This window comes from Somniosus microcephalus, chromosome 4 (genome assembly GCF_052327205.1).
Source record: "Somniosus microcephalus isolate GS21.2 chromosome 4, FLI_Smic_1.0, whole genome shotgun sequence".
NCBI classification, from domain to species: Eukaryota; Metazoa; Chordata; class Chondrichthyes; order Squaliformes; family Somniosidae; genus Somniosus; species Somniosus microcephalus.
In genome coordinates, this window is record NC_140990.1 from 71,596,345 (window position 1) to 71,617,484 (window position 21,140).

Below are 21,140 nucleotides of genomic sequence, written 5' to 3' on the forward strand. Positions count from 1 at the left end.
CCAGTCCTGGGGGTTTGACCAGTCCTGGGGTTTGACCGGCCCTGGGGGTTTGACCAGCCCCAGGGGTTTGACCGGTCCTGGGGGTTTGACCGGTCCTGGGGGTTTGACCAGTCCCAGGGGTTTGACTGGTCCCAGGGGTTTGACCGGTCCTGGGGGTTTGACCGGTCCCGGGGGTTTGACCGGTCCCAGGGGTTTGGCCAGCCCCGGGGGTTTGACCGGTCCCAGGGGTTTGGCCAGCCCCGGGGGTTTGACTGGTCCTGGGGGTTTGACCAGTCCTGGGGGTTTGACCAGCCCCGGGGGTTTGACCAGTCCCGGGGGTTTGACCGGTCCTGGCGTTTGTCCAATCACCAGTCTTGGGGATGTCTGACCCTGACCCCAGGTTTCTATCCATGGGGGGCTTGGGCGATGGGTAGAGCTTGGAGGGTGGGGGGGGAGGGTGAAATCATTCCCGAGGCTCAGGAAGCCCAGCCAGCCATAGTTAAACCTGTAAAACAGGGTAAATCAGGGGCTGCCCGCCTCATTAAAATATTTAACTTGCCAACCCGCCTCCTGGGAGTGGTTCGCTGCCTGCCCCCTGTCCCATCTGCGTTCAACTCGGAAGCGGGCGGGTTGGGGTCGGGAGGATATTGTTCAATTTTCACGTCTGACCCGACCCCAAACCCGTCCGTTTATGGGGTGTTAAAATCCAGCCCTTACTGTCTGGGCTCAGCCACGGAGAATGTTTGACCAGTAATTTCCAGTCTCTTTTCCCCTCTGTGTTTTACAGTGAATTTGCTGGCGACTGTGATCCTGTCCCGGGGAAAGTGCGGGCTCTCCACTTGCACCACTCGCTACCTGGCGGGCATGGCAACGGCGGATCTCCTGGTCATTGTCACTGAGGTCATACTGAGGCAGATCAGATGGCATTGTTTCCCAAAGTCTTTCCTGGACATCACCCCTGTGTGTAGAGTTATCTTTGTCCTGGCCTGTGCAGCCACAGACTGTTCTGTCTGGTTCACCGTCACTTTCACCTTTGATCGATTTGTGGCCATTTGTTGCCAGAAGCTGAAAACTAAATATTGCACCGAGAAAACTGCGGCTGTGGTTCTGGCAACAACCGGAATTCTGCTCTGTTTAAGAAACGTTCCCTTCTACTTTACACTTGAACCCTGGGTGATAATCGACAATGTGCCGTGGTTCTGTTTTATAATCCCAAACTATTTTACTGAGCCCGGGTGGGTGGGATTTGACTGGTTTGATTCGGTTTTAACCCCATTGCTCCCATTCGCTTTAATTCTGTTGCTCAACGCTCTGACAGTCAGACACATTTTAGTGGCCAGTCGGGTCCGTAAGGGACTGAGGGGTGAGAGCAAGGGAGAGAATGGCAGTGACCCAGAGATGGAGAGCAGAAGGAAGTCTGTTATTTTACTCTTCACCATATCCGCCAGCTTCATACTGCTGTGGCTGGTGAATGTTATAGATTTCTTATATTATACCATTAAAGGAACAAATCCCCGTTATTACAATGATTCTTTATATACCTTTGACCAAGTCGGAGTTATGCTGGTGAATTTAAGTTGCTGCACAAACACATTTATTTATGGGGTGACCCAGTCCAAGTTCACGGAGCAGGTGAAGAGTGCGGTGAAATATCCGCTTACCTCAATTATTCAATTCATTAATAATCAGAAACAACTGAGCACAGCCCAGAGGCGGCTCCCAGTGTGTCCAGTCCAGGAATGTAGTATTCAGCCCCAGACTGCCACCCATTGAATTACACCAGCAATCACTGGAGATCTGAAGATGCCTCCAGCGGCGGGGCGAGCACTGTGTTCAGGACTCGGCGCTGTTTCTGACTGACATTTCTCACATTGTCTTTCGGGCCAGGACCACTAGTTTGCTGCTTTCACTCTGAGCTATTTTGTAAAGAGTCCCTTCAGCTATTGAGGGCAGCAATTCATTCGCAGCTTCCAGAGTAAGAGCCTGGTCAGTAGATAGGCAGACAGCGCTGAGCTGCAGTTCAGGGGATTATATTACATGGAATATACAGCACACAAACAGGCCATTCGGCCCAATCAGTCTGCGCTGGTGTTTATGCTCCACACCAGTCTCCTCTCATTGCATCGACCTTGTGATGAAATATATTCCATTCATCACTGCCTGTTTTCTGTGTCTTGTAACTGCCTGCTTTCTGTGTCTTTTCCCTTCCCCCAGTCCTCATGTATTATGTATTGGAATGTGCTGGAACTGGTTGTGTGCAGGGCTCCGCCCATACCTGGCTCCTTTGTAATCTAAGTTCAGTCGGGCATCAGCCTCCTGAAGGAAGACATCTCTCTATTTTACGTGTTATGTTCTGAGTTAATAAAAGCCTTACTTTTGTTCTGCTAACTTCGAGTCTCGGAATAATTGAGGCACATCAATTTTATTAACTCAATTTTCAACACTATGGATCAACTCCTGAAACCCGAACGTTTGGATTTGGATCAACATGCTCCGGACGCATCAGCACGCTTCGGACACTGGTTTGACTGTATGGAATTCTTCCTGGACAATTCCGCAGCCGTCAAAGACGCTACGGACACTGCGAAGATGAGACTCGGAATGCTACGGAATTGGGTAAGCCACCGGGTTTACCCCCTCATCCAAGACGCCGATACGTACCTGGCCGCCTGCAACACCTTAAAGGCGCATTACCAGCAGCCTACGAATGAGGTGTATGCTAGGCATCTACTCACTACTCGCGCACAGCGACCTGGGGAATCGGTGGAGGAGTTCCTAAGCATCCTGAAAAAGCTTGGCAAGGACTGTAAGTGCCGAGATGTAAAAGCCGCAGTGTACACCGATGAGCTTGTTCGCGATGCCTTTATCACAGGCCTCAGCTCCACTCACATCCGGCAAAGACTGCTGGAAAAAACGGAGTTGGACCTGAAACAGGCTGCGGACACCGCGTGGTCCCTGGAGATGGCCCAGAGAAACTCGGACGCCTACTCTTCAGCCCGCGCCGCCCACGCCGCCACGTGTGCGCCGAGGGCGCCGCCATCTTGGAAGGCATCTTCCCCGCCCGGCAGCCCGACACCGGCGGGGCCCAGCTCTCCCCCCAGAAGCCCTACGACAGCCGTGACGCGTCAAGGACCCAACTGCTACTTCTGCGGGCAGCCAAAGCACACCAGAAACCTGTGCCCGGCGAAAGGCACCACCTGCTTTAAGTGCGGTAAGAAGGGGCACTTCGGGAAGGTGTGCAAAGGGAACCCCGCCGGAAAACCAACCGCCGGAAAACCCGCCACCGCCGCGTGTGCGCCGTGGGAGCGGCCATCTTGGACGCCATCTTGCCCGACCTCGTGGGGTCCGCCATCTTATGAGCAGACAGCGTGGACGCCATCTTGTCTCGATCAGGGCCCTACAGTGGCACCGGTCACAGTGGACCAGACCAGGCCGCATCCGCTATCCAAATCAATGGTGGACATCGAGGTAAACGGGTGCCGGGTTAAATGCTTAATTGACAGTGGAAGCACGGAGAGTTTTATCCACCCTGAACTGGCACAACAACTCTCCCTAAAGGTGGTCCCTGCTCAGGGTACCATCTCTATGGCCGATAAAACCCAGACATCGACCATTCTGGGTTACTGCACGGTACAATTGTGCGTTAACGGAACTGTGTATGATAATTTTAACGTATTAATCATGAAGAATCTATGTGCGAGCGTGATCTTGGGTTTGGATTTCCAGTGCAACCACCAAAGCATCACGCTCAAGTACGGTGGGTCCCAGCCGCCCCTCACAGTGTGCGGTCTGGCTACCCTGAAGGTAAAGCCGCCTTCGCTATTCGCGAACCTTACCCCTAACTGCCGGCCAATAGCGACCAAAAGCAGGAGGTACAGCTGGGAGGACAGGCGGTTTATCGCGACCGAGGTAGACAGGCTCCTGAAAGAGCGCATTATTGAACACAGCAACAGCCCGTGGCGCGCCCAAGTGGTAGTGGTAAGGGGTAGCGAGAAGAAACGGATGGTGATCGACTATAGTCAAACGATCAACAGGTACACCCTACTAGACGCCTACCCGCTACCCCGCATATCAGAAATGGTGAACCAAATCGCCCAATACCGGGTGTTCTCCACCATCGACCTCAAGTCAGCGTACCACCAGCTCCCTATCAGACCAGAGGACCGCCCGTACACCGCCTTCGAGGCGAACGGACGCCTCTACCAATTCCTCAGAGTCCCCTTTGGGGTGACGAACGGGGTCTCGGTCTTTCAGAGGGAGATGGATCACATGGTCGATGACCACCACTTGCAGGCAACCTTCCCCTACCTCGACAACGTCACCATCTGCGGTCACAACCAGCAGGATCACGACTCGAACCTCGAGAGGTTCCTGAAAACCACACAAAAACTCAACCTCACCTATAACGAGGACAAGTGCGTTTTCAACACCACGCGCCTCTGCATACTGGGCAGCGTGGTGGAGAATGGGGAAATCGGACCAGACCCCGACCGATTGCGCCCCCTACGGGAGCTGCCCCTGCCCAACACTCCCAAAGCCCTGAAAAGGTGCCTGGGGTTATTTTCTTACTATTCCCAATGGGTCCCCAACTACTCCGACAAAGCCCGCCCCCTCTTGAAAGCATCCTCTTTTCCGCTCTCTGCTGAGGCCCACGCTGCCTTCAAAAGCATTAAGCAGGATATTGAGCGGGCCACGCTACAGGCAGTGGACGAGAACACTCCATTTCAAGTGGAAAGTGATGCGTCCGACTTCGCCTTGGCGGCCACCCTCAACCAGGCGGGGCGGCCCGTAGCTTTCTTCTCGAGGACCCTCCAAGGCCCCGAGATCAGACACTCCTCCGTGGAAAAGGAGGCCCAAGCCATCGTGGAGGCAGTGCGCCACTGGCGCCACTACCTAGCCGGCAAACGCTTCACCCTACTTACCGACCAGCGGTCGGTAGCGTTTATGTTCAACAATAAACAGAGGGGGAAGATTAAAAATGATAAGATTCTTAGGTGGCGGATCGAGCTCTCCACTTTCGAGTACGACATCATTTACCGGCCAGGGGCCCTTAACGAATCCCCTGACGCCCTCTCACGAGGGATGTGTGCCAGCGCCACCGAGGATCGGCTACAGACCCTCCACAACGACCTCTGCCACCCAGGGGTCACGCGGCTGTTCCACTTCATAAAGTCCCGTAACTTACCCTACTCGATTGAGGAAGTTCGGTCTCTGACCAGGAACTGCCGCACTTGCGCTGAGTGCAAGCCTCGGTTCTACCGCCCAGATAGAGCCCACTTAATCAAAGCTACACGGCCCTTCGAGCGGCTCAGCTTAGATTTCAAGGGCCCCCTCCCGTCCGTCGACCGCAATGTTTACTTCCTGAACATTGTGGAAGAATACTCCCATTTCCCATTCGCCTTCCCCTGCCCAGACATGACCAGCGCCACGGTCATTAAATGCCTCAACAGCCTGTTCTGCCTGTTCGGTATGCCGAGCTATATCCACACGGATAGGGGGGCGTCCTTCATGAGTGAAGAGCTACGCCAGTACATGCTGTCCAAGGGGATCGCCACGAGCCGTACCACCAGCTACAACCCCCGGGGTAACGGCCAGGTGGAGCGAGAGAACGGGACAGTGTGGAAAGCAGTCACTCTAGCTCTAAGGACCAAGGGCCTCCCTATCTCCCGCTGGCAGGAAGTCCTCTCGGATGTGCTCCATTCGATACGGTCGCTATTGTGTACGGCCACTAATGCCACGCCTCATGAACGAATGTTTGTCTTTCCTCGGAAATCCACCTCAGGCGTATCCATGCCGTCATGGCTCTCCACCCCAGGTCCGGTACTCGTGCGAAGGCATGTGAGGGGCCACAAGACGGACCCTCTCGTGGAGCCAGTACACCTACTCCACGCCAACCCCCAATACGCATATGTCCGGCACGCCGACGGAAGGGAGGACACCGTGTCCATAAAAGACGTCGCCCCAGCCGGCATCGACAACAACCACGGCAATAGCAGCGACGACGATCACAGCAACCCTTACCCACCCACTATTCTTTCATCACCCCCGGAAGAACATCGACCAACGGCACCCCCACCAACTACCCCTTCAACAACCCCGGCGGCACCCCCGGCAGAGACCCAGGAGGCTACCGGGGACACCCAGCCGACACCCGCGGCACCACAACAGCCACGTCGGTCGCAGAGGACTATCAAACCCCCGAACAGACTAAATCTATAGAAGGGGTGAATGTGATGAAATATATTCCATTCATCACTGCCTGTTTTCTGTGTCTTGTAACTGCCTGCTTTCTGTGTCTTTTCCCTTCCCCCAGTCCTCATGTATTATGTATTGGAATGTGCTGGAACTGGTTGTGTGCAGGGCTCCGCCCATACCTGGCTCCTTTGTAATCTAAGTTCAGTCGGGCATCAGTCTCCTGAAGGAAGACATCTCTCTATTTTACGTGTTATGTTCTGAGTTAATAAAAGCCTTACTTTTGTTCTGCTAACTTCGAGTCTCGGAATAATTGAGGCACATCAGACCTCATCTCAGCCGCTCAGAATATCTTTCTATTCCCCTTTCTAGAATTTACTCGTCTAGTTTCATTCTGAAAGAATCTAAGCTATTTGCCTCAAGCACTTCCTGTGGTAGTGAGGTCCACATTCATAAGTTGTTCCTTATTTCCCTGTTGGATTTATTAGTAACTATCTTGTATTTATGACCCCAAGTGTTGCATTCTCCCACATGTGCAAACATTCTCTCCCTGTCCAACCCATTCATAATTTTCAAGATCTCTATCAGGCCTCATCAAAGTCCTCTCTCTTCTATAGCAGAAAGGCCCAACCTGTTCAATCTTTCCCGATAGCTGCAATCTTTCAGTTCTGGTGCCAGCCAACTAAATATTTGTAAGACCAAAGCTATTGGCCCCCTTCACAAACTCCGTTGCCAAGCCACCGACTCCATCCCTCTCCTTAGCACTAGTTTGCTGTTACATAGAAACATAGAAGATAGGAGCAGGAGTAGGCCATTCGGCCCTTCGAGCCTGCTCCGCCATTCAATGAGATCATGTCTGATCATCCAAATTCAGTACCCTGTCCCTGCCTTCTCCCCATATCCCTTGATCCCTTTTGCCTTAAGAAATATATCCAACTCTTTCTTGAATATATTTAATGAACTGTCCTCCACCGCCCTCTGTGGCAGAGAATTCCACAGGTTCACCACTCTCTGGGTGAAGAAATTCCTCCTCATTTCAGTCCTAAATGGCTTACCCCTTATCCTTAAACTATGACCCCTGGTTCTGGACTCCCCGGCCATCAGAAACATCCTTCCTGCATCTAGTCTGTCCAGGCCTGACAGAATTTTATAGGTTTCGATGAGATCCCCTCTCAATCTTCTAAACTCCAGTGAGTATAAGCCCAATCGACCCAATCTCTCCTCATACGTCATTCCTGCCATCCCAGGTATCAGCCTGGTGAATCTTCGCTGCACTCCCTCCGTGGCAAGAACGTCCTTCCTCAGGTAAGGCGACCAAAACTGCACACAATACTCAAAGTTTGCAACCTTGGTGTCGTATTTGACCACGGAATGATCTTAGAAACATAGAAACATAGAAAAATAGGAGCAGGAGCAGGCCACTCGGCCCTTCGAGCCTGCTCCGTCATTCAATATGATCATGGCTGATCCTCTATCTCAATACCATATTCCCGCTCTCTCCCCATGCCCCTTGACACCTTTTGTGTCTAGAAATCTATCTATCTCCTTCTTAAATATATTCAGTGACTTGGCCTCCACTGCCTTCTGTGGTAGAGAATTCCACAGGCTCACCACCCTCTGAGTGAAGAAATTTCTCCTCATCTCAGTCCTTTATATGACTCCTCTTTGGATCTAATATTATCCTTAATTTCTTTTGTTAGCCATGGTTGGGCTGCTTTTCCTTTTGTGTTTTTGCACCAGAAAGGAATGTATAACTGATGCAATTATTGCATTTGTTCCTTAAATGTTAGCCATTGCCTATCCACCGTCATGCCTTTTAATGAAGCTCCCCAATCTATCATAGCCAACTCACTCCTCATAACTTCGCAGTTTCCTTTGTTTAGATTTAGGACCCTAGTTTCGGATTGGACTTCTTCACTTTCCATCTTAATGAAGAATCTTATGACCAGATATTCACTACATCACCAGGACAGCTTACTTCCAGCTCGGTAACATCGCCGAACTTCGCCCCTGCCTCAGCTCATCTGCTGCTCAAACCATCACCCATGCCGTTGGTAGCTCTCGACTTGATGACACCAACTCTCTCCTGGCTGGCTTCCCATCTCCCACCCTCTGTAACTTGAGCTCCTCCAAAGCTGTGCTGCCCGTAACCTAACCCACACCAAATCCCGGTAAACCACCACCCCTGTGCTCGCTGACCGACAGTGACTCCCGTTCCAGCAATGCCTCCATTTAAAAATGATCATCCTTGCTTTGAAATCCCTACATGGCCTCGCCCTCCCTACCTCTGCAAACTCCACCAGCCCCTCAACACTCCCGCGATCTCTGCGCTCCTCTAATTCTGGCCTCTTGCACATCCCCGATTTTAACCGCTCCACCATTGGCGACTGTGCCTTCAGCTGCCTGGGCCCTGAGCTCAGGAATCCCCTCCCTAAACCTCTCTGCTTCTTTAAATCTCCCTCCTCCTTTAAGATGCTGCTTAAAACTTGCCTCTTTGACTAGCTTTTGGTCATCTTTCCTAATAGCTCCTTATGTGGCTCAGGGTCAGGTTATGTTCAACAACGCTCCCGTGAATCGCTTGGGCCATTTCACTATTTTAAAGGTGCTATATAAATACAAGTTGTTGTTGTTGTAAGTATTTTTTGCACTTTCTCCAGTTCTTCTATGTCCTTTTTATATTATGGAGACCACAACTATGCACAGTTCTCTAAGTGTGACCTGACCCGGGTCCTATACATGTTTAATACAATTTACAAAGTATTTACAGCACAGAGACAGGACATATGACTCAAAATGCCCATGTTGGTGTCCATGCTCCACATGAGCCTCCACCCACCCTCCTTCATCTAACCCAGTAAAAATATCGTTCTATTCCTTTCCCCCTCATGTGCTTGTCTCACTCCCCTTTAAATGTGTCTCTGCTATTCACATCCACTGCTCCTCGTGGTAACGAGTTCCACATTCTGACCTGTCATTTGGTAAAAGGGTTTCTCCTGAATTCCCTATTAGATTTATTAATGACTATTTTAAATCTATGACCCCAAGTTCTGGTCTCTCCTGCAAGTGGAAACACCTTCTCTAATCTACCCTATGAAACCCTTTCATAATCTCAAAGAACTCTATCTGATTATCCCTCAGTCTTCAATTTCCTGAAGAAAAGAGCCCCGGCCTGTTCAGTCTTTCCTGACAGGTATAACCTCTCAGTTCTGGTATCATTCTAGTAAATACTGTTTGTACCTTCACCAGTCCCTCTGTGCCCTTTTTATAAGATGGAGACCATGTTCACAGTACACCAAGTGTGGTCTAACCAAGGTTCCATACAATTTAACATAACTTCTATTCTTTACAATTCTAACCCTCTAGAAATGAACCCCAGTGCTTTCTTTGTTTTTATGGCCTTGTCAACCTGCATTGCAACTTTTAGTGATTTACGTAACTGTACCCTCACATCCCTCTGCCCCTCAACCCCGTTTAGAACTGATTTTCCAAGGAGTATGTGACCTCCGTATTCTTCCCAATAAAATGCACTTCCTCACATTTCTCTATATGAGGTTCATTTGCCAGTTACACGCCCATTCTGCCAGTTTAATAACGTCTTCCTGTATTCTGCCGCAGTCCTCCTCTGTATTAAGTATAAACATAAGAACATAAGAACATAAGAAATAGGAGCAGGAGTAGGCCAATTGGCCCCTCGAGCCTGCTCCGCCATTCAATAAGATCATGGCTGATCTGATCCTAACCGCCAATCCACTATGACAGGACTATCTCCTGAATCTAACAGAATTAGACACACGAAACAGGAGCAGGATCAGGCTACACGGCCCCTGGGCCCGCTCCGCTACCCACAGGGCCATGACCGATCCGAACCTAGACTCATGTCCAAATTCCTGCCCGCTCCCCGTAACCCTTAATTCCCTTTTCTTCTAGGAAACTGTCTATTTCTGTTTTAAATTTATGTAATGATGTAGCTTCGACAGCTTTTTGGGGCAGCATATTCCATGGACCTACCACCCTCTGAGTGAAGTAGTTCCTCCTCATCTCAGTTTTGAAAGAGCAGCCCCTTATTCTAAGATTATGCCCCCTAGTTCTAGTTTCACCCATCATCGGGAACATCTTCCCTGCATCCACCCGATCCAACCCCTTCACAATCTTATATGTTTCAATAAGATCGCCTCTCATTCTTCTGAACTCCAATGAGTAGAGTCCCAATCTACTCAACCTCTCCTCATATGTCCATCCCCTCATCCCCGGGATTAATCGAGTGAACCTTCTTTGTACTTTTGGGTGGCATCCACAATGTTTGAAATTGCACTTCCGATTCCAGAGTCCGAATTGTTTAAGTAAATGGTGAACAAAAGTGTTCCCAGCACCGACCCTTGTGAAACACCACTTCCCACCATTGGCCAACTTCACTTCTTTTGAATTCTATCGCCATAGAAATAAACCTCAATTCCTTGTTAGCATTTTAATTGCTTTGCTGTCCTGTGACACTGCTTTTAATTATTTGTTCACCTGTAGCCCTAGAGCCCTTTGCTCTTCTGCCACGTTCAGTTTCTTATTTTCAAAGGTATCGGTGGTTATAGAACCATGGAATGATACAGCATAGAAGGAGGCCATTCGGCCCACCGTACCTGTGCCGGCTCTTTGGTAGAGCTGTCCAATTAATCCCACTCAGAATCACAGAAACCCCACAATGCAGATAGAGGCCATTTCGGCCCATCGAGCCTGCACCGACACATATCCCACCCGATCCCCGTAACCCCTACACCAACACATATCCCACCCTATCCCTGTAACCCCACGTATTTAATCCCCCTAACACTAAGGGTCAATTTTAATCATGGCCAATCAACCTAACCCGCACATCTTTGGACTGTGGGAGGAAACCGGAGCACCCGGGGGAAACCCACGCAAACACGGGGAGAATGTGCAAACTCCACACAGACAGTTGCCCGAGGCTGGATTCGAACCCGGGTCCCTGGCGCTGTGAGGCAACAGTGCTAACCACTATGCCACCGTGCTGCCCTTCCCCTCTGCTCTTTCCCCAGTATTTTATTTTATCTCAAGTATTTTTTCCAAATCCCCTTTGAAAGTTACTATTGAATCTGCTTCCACCACCCTTTCAGGCTGCACATTCTAGATCACAACAACTCGCTGTGTAAAACAAAATCCTCCTCCTGTTGTCTCGGGTTCTTTTGCCAATCACATTAAATCTGTGTCCTCTGGTTACCGACCACACTACCACTGGAAACAGTTGCTCCTTAATTACTCTATTAAATCTATTTAGGCTTTTGAACACCTCTATCAAATCTCCTCTTAACCTTCTCTGCTCTAATCAGAACAACCCCAGCTTCTCCAGACTCTCCAGGTAACTGAAGTCCCTTATCCCTGGTACCATTCCAGTAAATCTCTTCTCCTCACACTCCAAGGCCTTGACATTTTCCTAAAGTGTGGTGCCCAGAATTGGACACAATATTCCAGCTGAAGCCTAATCAGTGCTTTATAATGTTTTAGCATAACTTCCTTGCTTTTGTGTTCTACTGCTTATTAATATAGTGAAGGATCCCGTATGCTTTATTAACATATACTTCTCAAATTGTCCGGCCGCCATCAAAGATTAGTGTACATGCATGCCTAGGTCTCTCTGTTCCTGCACTCCCTTTAAAACTGGACCATTGAGATCACATTGCCTCTTCTCATTTTTCACTTCACAATTCTCTGTGTTAAATAGAATCTGCCAAGAGTCTGCCTAACTGAATCAGAGTTCGGGCTATGCTGTGAGCAAAGGGATTGGATTGGGAATGAAACACCATGAGGGAAGTGTCAGATCATGTCAGGGACGTATCTGAAGCTCTCAAACCCTCCAGCCTGAGGAACAGTTTATAAGGGTAAAGACCCAGCCAAACTTTCTTGGTATTTAGGGTCTTGCTTTCGGCTCCAATGATATTTTATTCTGTTAATGCAAAATATGCCAGTAAACTGAGTAAGGAGATAACTTTATATGCAGGAATGACGGTCAGTTAGAAGGTGTTGCATGAATGACTTTTTAACCGAAGGTCAGCCATGATCGTATTGAATGGTGGAGCAGGCTCGAAGGGCCGAATGGCCAACTCCTGCTCCTATTTCTTATGCTCCCATGTTGACCAGTCAGTCTACATCCTCCTGAAGTTTGTTACCATCCTCCTCATTGTGTGCTACATTTCCGAGTTTCGATGCCCTGTATACCCAACTCTAGGTCATTGAAATATATCAAAGAGCACTGGTCCTAAAAGTGACCCCTGGGGAACACCACTGTATACTTCCCTCCAGTATGAAAAACAACCCGTCACCACTAGTCTCTGCTATCTGACCATTAGCCAATTTGGTATCCATGCTGCCTGTCCCATTAATCCCATGGGCTACAATTATATGAATAGGTATGGAACGCGGTTTTTGTCAAATGCCTTTTGAAAGTCCATGTACACAACATCAACCGCACTACCCTCATGAAGCTTCTATTTTCCGACCAAAGTGAATCACCTCGCATTCATCGATGTTAAACTTCACTTGACAATTAACTGCGCAGTCTGTATGTTTTCTAATGTCTATTGTGCGATGTCATTGTGAGAAATGTCTATTCAATATTTGAAGCAAAGCATCAGTGTATTGAATATAAAACAATAATATTTAATAAAGGCAGCCATCTAAAACTGCGTGTGGTTTTGGAATTTTATCAGGAAATCTCAGGATTTACTGCAGAGTAAACTCCTGGCTTGTCATTTTGTACCATTGCTTTTCGAAGAAGTTGGTGAAGATACTATTTATTTCAAATAACAGAACTTCTCACTTGTTTACTTCAGCCTCACTTTGTGACTTTCGATATCTATAAATGCATCAAACATCCTAAACTCCTCCCCACCCCACCGAATATCCTCAGCTCCTCCCCACCCCACCTAATATCCTCAGCTCCTCCCCACCCCACCTAATATCCTCAGCTCCTCTGCCCCCCACCTAATATCCTCAGCTCCTCCCCACCCCACCGAATATCCTCAGCTCCTCCCCACCCCACCGAATATCCCCAGCTCCTCCCCACCCCACCGAATATCCTCAGCTCCTCCCCACCCCACCTAATATCCTCAGCTCCTCCCCACCCCACCGAATATCCTCAGCTCCTCCCCACCCCACCGAATATCCTCAGCTCCTCCCCACCCCACCGAATATCCTCAGCTCCTCCCCACCCCACCTAATATCCTCAGCTCCTCTGCCCCCCACCTAATATCCTCAGCTCCTCCCCACCCCACCTAATATCCTCAGCTCCTCCTCACCCCACCTAATATCCTCAGCTCCTCCTCACCCCACCTAATATCCTCAGCTCCTCCTCACCCCACCTAATATCCTCAGCTCCTCCCCACCCCACCTAATATCTCAGCTCCTCCCCACCTAATATCCTCAGCTCCTCCTCACCCCACCTAATATCCTCAGCTCCTCTGCCCCCCACCTAATATCCTCAGCTCCTCCCCACCCCACCGAATATCCTCAGCTCCTCTGCCCCCCACCTAATATCCTCAGCTCCTCCCCACCCCACCGAATATCCTCAGCTCCTCCCCACCCCACCTAATATCCTCAGCTCCTCCCCACCCCACCTAATATCTCAGCTCCTCCCCACCTAATATCCTCAGCTCCTCTGCCCCCCACCTAATATCCTCAGCTCCTCCCCACCCCACCTAATATCTCAGCTCCTCCCCACCGAATATCCTCAGCTCCTCCCCACCCCAACTAATATCCTCAGCTCCTCCCCACCCCACCAAATATCCTCAGCTCCTCCCCACCCCAACTAATATCCTCAGCTCCTCCCCACCCCACCAAATATCCTCAGCTCCTCTGCCCCCCACCTAATATCCTCAGCTCCTCCCCACCCCACCTAATAGCCCCAGCTCCTCCCCACCCCACATAATTGAAGAGATCGCAAAGTCTCTGAAGAATGGACTCAGTCAAGAATATTTTTGTGGACTTTATGGGATTTTTCTGAGGGTATTTTCCCTGTTATGGGATCGCCCTGTGCAGATACTTGAAAGACCGGTTTGTTAAAACTCCAGAGAATGCATGGCAGTTGGCTATGACAAAAGGACTGTCAGTCATCCAGTATGTATGGGTTCGCCCGACAGTCCTGAAAAAAGGAATGGGGCCATTGAACTTGATTAGAAAAATCACACTAATATGCAAAGCACTTCTCACCTCCATCTCAGAAGAGAAGCAGAACAATGGATGCACTAGCTTCACCCAGCTGAAGGGGAGCCAGTTTTTCCCAACACAAAGACCAAAGATATGTCCCAGACTTAGGGCCACTCGTCACTGATTAAGCACCAGAGTGCTTAGAAACAAATGGACGTTAAAGATTGGTGGGAAAAGATAGGGACTGCTACAAAGATAGACTCTTTTCCACCATTCTCTCTCTCTCTCTCGCTCCCTACTCCTACAAGATTGAACTAACAAGAAGAACCAGAGAAGCCGACGAGCAGACCGATCGAAACTGACCTCGTGTGGGGGTAAGCATAGCCTCTCAGATGTGAAGCTTTTGGGCTATTCCGAGGGTGGGAGCTTCGGTTGGTTCAGCCAGGTGAAGGGGTTTATGCAACTGGGTAATTCGTTGATGGGGTGGAATTATAGTCCACCATAGCAACTAGGGAATTACTGCTTGTTATAGTCCCGTTTTGTACTGTATGTATGTTGATTGTATCTGGATTTTATTTGCCACAGGGATAGTGATTTCGTTTAGTAGTGCATGTTTTAGCCAGTGTATGTTAGACCAAATAAATACAAGTTTGATTTTTTTCACCGAAGCATTCCTGTCCGTCACTTATTTCATTTACACTCTGAATAATAATTCCCGGGTATAGCACTTTCGTAAGGTTGGGGCGATTCAAACCGTCCATCTAGCAATTGGGCTAAGATCAAAAACCGCTTACATCTCTTGGTGACCAGTGGCAGGATCTGGATTAAAGGAGTGTAAAAAACCGCCTACATCTCTTGGTGACCGCAGCAGGACCTGGGTTAAAGGAGTGTAGATCAGTCATGGACAGCGCTTCTGGTGAAAGATCCCAAATGGAGGATATGTGTTTAAGAAGGTTAACGTCACTAAGAAGTGGGTGCTAGACTTGTTGCGTGCTAAGCGTCCGGTGGACGCAGCGGCAGAATGGATGGAGGGCAAGGAGCATAGGCGCAGCATTGAAAAGGCAATATGGCTCGTCTGTCTACAAAGACAAGTGCAACTGCTAGATAAGCAGGTTGCTAAGTTAGAGGCAGAGCTCAGGGAGTCCGAAGCACAGTCAGACGCAAGGGCTGTAGTAGGGAGCAGGTTATGCATGGAGCTAAGGGATGGGAAGCAGGGAAGAATAAGCCAGGAGGAAACCTTCCGTAACCATAAGGAGTTCTTACAATGCCAGGTAACTGAGGCAAAGGGGAATGAGAGGGTGGTTAGGGAGGAGAACGCGCGCTTGTCGAGTGAGGTAAAGGTGCTGGGAGAGCAGTTGAAGGATATTCAGGTGGCATACAGAGTTGCCAGCAATGGAGGGTTTGATAAGGGTAATCATGGTCCTTGCCAGGAGCAGATCCGGAATTTGACCGATGCTCTATCTAAGGCCAAATGGATGGTCTGCTTGGTAGCTCCGGGAGTGGCCCGGGTAGATGAGGGAGAGCAGGAGGGAGATAAGGAGGACTCTTGACCACCGCCCGAAGTGCCGGGACCAGGACCCATGTGCTCTGTCCAGCAGCGGAAATACGGTGTGCCTGTAGGCGGTCAAGAGCAAGGAGCACTGCAGAGTGACTTCGTGGTCCCGTATATGAACCCCCAGCTGCAGGCAATGGTCTCTAGCCTAACCAAACTGACCAGCAAAGGAGACCCATCTGTCCATTTTATGGATGTGGAGCAGGTCGGGGGGGAGATCAATAATTGTAACGAAGCTGAGACAGCCAAATTACTTTTATTTTCCCTGGATAGTAGGTTGTACCAGTCGCTCTCAGCGGGTAGCAAGAGGGGGCAGGGTACATAGAAACATAGAAACATAGAAGATAGGAGCAGGAGTAGGCCATTCGGCCCTTCGAGCCTGCTCCGCCATTCAACGAGATCATGGCTGATCATCCAAACCCTAGCACCCGGTCCCTATACCGACAGCCATCCCACCCAAGCCCTATCCCTGTAACCCTGTAACCCCACGTATTTAATCCCCCCTAACACTAAGGGCCAATTTTTATTTTTTATCATGGCCAATCAACCTAACCCGCACATCTTTGGACTGTGGGAGGAAACCGGAGCACCCGGAGGAAACCCACGCAAACACGGGGAGAATGTGCAAACTCCACACAGACAGTCACCCGAGGCCAGATTTGTACCCGGGTCCCTGGCGCTGTGAGGCAACAGTGCTAACCACTATGCCACCGTGCTGCCCATTAGGGGGATAAAGGATGGTATCTTAGAGGCTATGGGCCGCAATGATGGAAGTCCCTTCTCCCGAGTGGAAAGGACACTGCAGTCAGCTGGGGAGGCACCGTAGGCTTTCGAGGATAGGCTTTGGCCCGTCTACCAGAGTGCCTGTGCGGGGGTGCCCGACCAGGCACAGCTGCAGGAGGAGCCTAGGGCTCATTGGCTGAGGACCCTGGTGGCGAACAGCCTGCCCAGAATCAAGGTCAAAGCAGAGGGGTGGTTCGATTCCAGGGATCCCCAGATCACAGAAGAGAGTGTGATCCAGCAGTTAACTCTCTCTTTTAAGAATGGTAGTGGTGAGGATGACAAACCAAAGGGCAGAGTACACGAGTTAAAGCCTAGTGGAGGCAACGTTAGAAAAGAGTGGTGCCAGGAAGGGGGGTAGCTCAGAGAAGAAGCAAGGTTGTTATAGGTGCGGGAGTAAAGAGCACTGGAGGAAAGACTGCCCAGTCTCTGACAAAAGGAGCAGGAAAGGGAATCCTCTAGCGCCAGTGCAGAAAGCCGCAGCTGTGACAGGAAGCAGCACTGATCCGTTCATGGTATTAGTGGCTGCTTTCCGCTCAGTCTTTCCGGCAGGGCGGGGTAGGGTGGATGCGGCAGCGGGCAGCGTACTCCCATCCGCCCCGAACAATCCCGACCCATGACTAGCGGCTTCTCAGCCCGTTTACCTGTGCCCACTAAGTTATGATGCTTGGAAGAGACCGTGCATGAAAATGGGGGTGGAGAAGATGCAAGGGACCTATCTGCTGGACAATGGAGCTTCAAGCACCATTGTTTATGCGGATAACCCGACCACAGCACCTCTATCGAGCGGGGTCCCACATAACTTGGTAGGGTTCACCGGGAATGAACAGACTGGGTCTTTCTCCATCCCACTAGCCATCAATCTGGGTACACTCCATATGGAGTGGAAATGTGTCCTGATGCAGTGGGAGTGGGAGGGAATAAGCATTTTGGGGGCAGACTTCATACTGGCCCACAAGATATTGGTGGATTTCTGGAATCACTGTCTTTGGGGGGCAGTATGCACGGGAAAGGAGAAGGAGGTGGTAGTTATATCAGGGAAGAAATGGAAAGGGAACCATGTGCATGATGAAGCCCAAGGTAGTTATGACCTTGAACTTTTGGTCACTTCTACCCCGGCGGAGTACATAGCGGATGTGCGAGCCAACCTCACGGCATTTGCTAGACAGAAGCACGACTGTGGGAGGGTAATAGGGGTGGAGGTCAGAGTAGAAGAAGGCCCCATGGCCCGACCACAGAAACAGTACAACTTCCCCAGGGAGGCAGGGGCGGATTTAGAAACGGCAGTGTGATCACTGGTTGAGCAGCGTGTGTTGAGACCCATAGCAACACACGTGAACACTCCGATTTGGCCGGTTAGGAAACCGGACAATTCGTGGAGAGCCACTGTGGACTATTGGGTTCTTAACAAGAACATCCCAGCCTGTGCCCCCACCGTCGCAGCTGTAGCCAACCTGATCGGGAGTGTCCCAGCATCCACAAAAACATTCATGGTGCTGGACATTTTGAACAGATTCTGGTCTATCCCTCTCAAAAGGGAGGACCAGTGTAAGTTCGCATTCACTTTCAAGGGTCAGCAGTACACATGGACCTGCCTTCCCCAAGGGTTTCATAACAGTCCTTCCATTTTCCACCAATGTATGGCCAACTGTTTAAAAGGGTTCAGCAGACCACAGCAGCTGGTGCAGTACGTGGACGACCTGCTTTTGTTCTCCAACGAGGGGGAGGAGCATGGCCCACTGCTGGCTGAGCTGCTGAGTCTGTTAAAGGAAGCTGGGTTCGAGGTTAATCCCAAGAAAGCACAGATCGGCCAGCAGGAAGTAAAATTCCTCGGGCTGACCATGCGTGCTGGGGAGAGGGCCATCGATGAGGCGAGGAGGAAGGCGCTACAGGAGCTACCTGCCCCGACCACGGTAACGGGGGTAAGATCCTTCCTGGGACTCACAGGGTACTGCAGGGATTTCATAGAGGACTATGTCGCTACGGCAGCTCCTCTACTCCGGCTCCTCCACAAGGGAGTGGGCTGGAGTGGGATCAGGACTGCATGGCAGCTTTTAGTCGTCTGAAGAGAGATCTGCAGACCGCACCGGCTTTAGGAGCGATTGATGGGGGAAAGGAGTTCTTTTTGGAGGTAGCTGCCACAGGGGACAGTTTGAGCACAGTGCTGCTCCAGGAGCGGCATGGCCAGCTGAGGCCTGTGGTATACTCATCAAGAATCCTCACAGATGTAGAGAGGGGGTACTCCAATTGTGAGAGGCACCTGCTTGCCACACATTGGGCCATGAGGAGATCACAAATCTTCACGGGGCATCCCCGATAACTCTCTTAACCCATCATACGCCCACTCAGATGCTTCTGGATGGGAGGATAAAGGACGGCACGGTGAGCAGTGCACACATTGCTCGCTGGACTTTATTGCTCTCTCAGATGAATTTGAGTGTTAAAGGCCTCTGTGAGCCCAAGCTTGCCGCAAATTTGATCTACCCAGGGGTGGCCCACAAATGTTCTGTTGAAGGGGTGTGGGACGTAAACATAGAGTTTCGGGCTGGGATCCATCCCACGGGCCGCGAGATCTATGTAGACGGGTCCAGTACAGTGGTGGCTGGGGAGCGACTCACCGGGTGCGGGATTTTTGACCCAAAGGCTGGCATTGCCAAGGCCATTAAACTCCCGAGCACCATGAGCGTCCAGCACGCTGAACTGTCGGTGGTGGTGTATGTGGTTACCCACCCCGAAGAGTTCCCTACACCCGACACGATTTACTCGGACAGCATGTTCACTTGCAATTCGTGTACAGAATATTTGGCCATTTGGTCTCGTCGCGGGTTCACATCTGCAGACGGGAATCCCCTAGCAACCAAGCCATTGTTGTGACAGATCCTAACATCGATAGGAACCCAGGGGGATTTCTATATTCACAAATTCAAGGCCCATTCTAAGGCAGAACCCCGTGCAGAGGGCAATCAGCAGGCCGACGTGCTGGCCAAAGAGGGTGCTCGAACGTGCACATTTTGGGATCCATATGGGTTGAGTCTGGTAGCAGCGATCAGAGACAGAGGTGGGACCCAAGGGAGTGCAAGGGGTAGCATTGGCCCCGGACCGAAAGATGGTCCATGCACGGGATCCTGCCCTAAACACTGTTCTGGAGACGCTGGCTAAGGGAGATAAGGTAGAGGGTCCATACGGAGTGGCAGGTATTATGGTAAAGGAAGGGATGGTTATCAGAGGGGAACAGTGGGTAGTTCCGCAGCAGCACCGGAGGGAATTCCTTCAGTTGGCCCACGAGGGTCCAGGAGCGGGGCACCCCAGGCCGGAGACCACCTGGCAACGGGTGGAACAGGCAGGGTGGTGGCCGCAACTGATGGAGGACGTCCGCGACTTCTGTGCGGATTGCTTGGTGTGTGCTGCAAACAACCCTGACCCCCCAGAAAGGGAAGGTATCCATGGGACACAGTAGGAGAGTGGAGGGACCATGGCAGTCCATACAGGTCGATTATATCGGACTGCTGCCCACTGCACAGGAGGGTTACAAGTACTGCCTGGTCCTGGTGGATGTGTTCTCTAAATGGGTAGAAGCCTTCCCATGCCGAACAGCCACAGCCTTGGGGACCGCAAGGATTCTAGTGAGAGAAGTGTTCTCTAGGTGGGGGCTACCACAGTATGTGGAGTCCGATCAGGGGAGTCACTTCACAGGGACAGTCATGCAGGCGACTCTGAAGATGCTCGGTGTAGAGGGTAAATGGCACGTTGCACACAACCCGCAGTCATCGGGGATTGTGGAGCGAATGAATAGGACCATCAAGGAAAGGTTACTGAAGGAGACGGGAGACTCACCTAGAAAATGGGCGGAGGTCTTGCCGTGGGGATCTGAGGGGATGGGGATCTGAGCCAGCCCGTCTGGAAGCACAGGGTATTCCCCACATGAGCTCGTGACTGGCAGGGTCATGAGAATGCCCAGCCATGTTCTGGCCCCGATTCTCACGGAAAGTCAATTGAGAGAGGTGAACCGGGACATGTTTGTTAAGAATTTGATTGAGCATCTCAGGCAGATCCATTGGCAGGCTGCCAGTAACATGGGGAAGCAACATCGTAGAAATCGTTTATTGCTTGAGCCTCAGAGGCACCACAAGTGGAAGGTCGGAGATCAAGTAATGGTTAGAAACTTCGCCAGGCTAGGGGCTTCCGAACCGATATACATGGGACCGTACAGTATCGTGGATAGGGCGAGTCCAATGGTATATGCGGTCAAAATGCCCCAACGCAATAAGTGGTTCCATATCAATCAGTGCAAGCTTTTTAACCCTGGGGAAAGAGCTGATAAGAGGAGGAAACAGCAGGGAGTGGTGAGCTGTGCTACAGGTTTGGGTCTCCAGCCCCTAATCTGGGACTATGAGGAGCCCACAGAGGGACCAGTCATTCTGCCTGTGGGGGCAGGAGTGAGAAGGAGTGCCAGGATCCCACGGCCGAGGGTGCTGTGGATGCCTCC

The 21,140-nt window shown here is 50.8% G+C and overlaps 1 protein-coding gene across 1 annotated transcript; it reads left to right on the top strand.

The window, feature by feature from the left end:
- Positions 1–455: 455 nt before the first annotated feature.
- On the top strand, positions 456–2,299 carry LOC147119184 (putative G protein-coupled receptor 139). The gene has a single exon (XM_085984895.1). The coding sequence runs from the start codon at positions 844–846 to the stop codon at positions 1,750–1,752; it is 909 nt and encodes a 302-aa protein (XP_085841021.1). The 5' UTR covers positions 456–843; the 3' UTR covers positions 1,753–2,299.
- The last annotated feature ends 18,841 nt before the right edge of the window (positions 2,300–21,140 follow it).

What these genes read in the sequence shown, in the direction of transcription:
- LOC147119184 (XM_085984895.1), top strand. Translation starts at nt 844, where the DNA reads ATGGCAACGGCGGATCTCCTGGTCATTGTCACTGAGGTCATACTGAGG.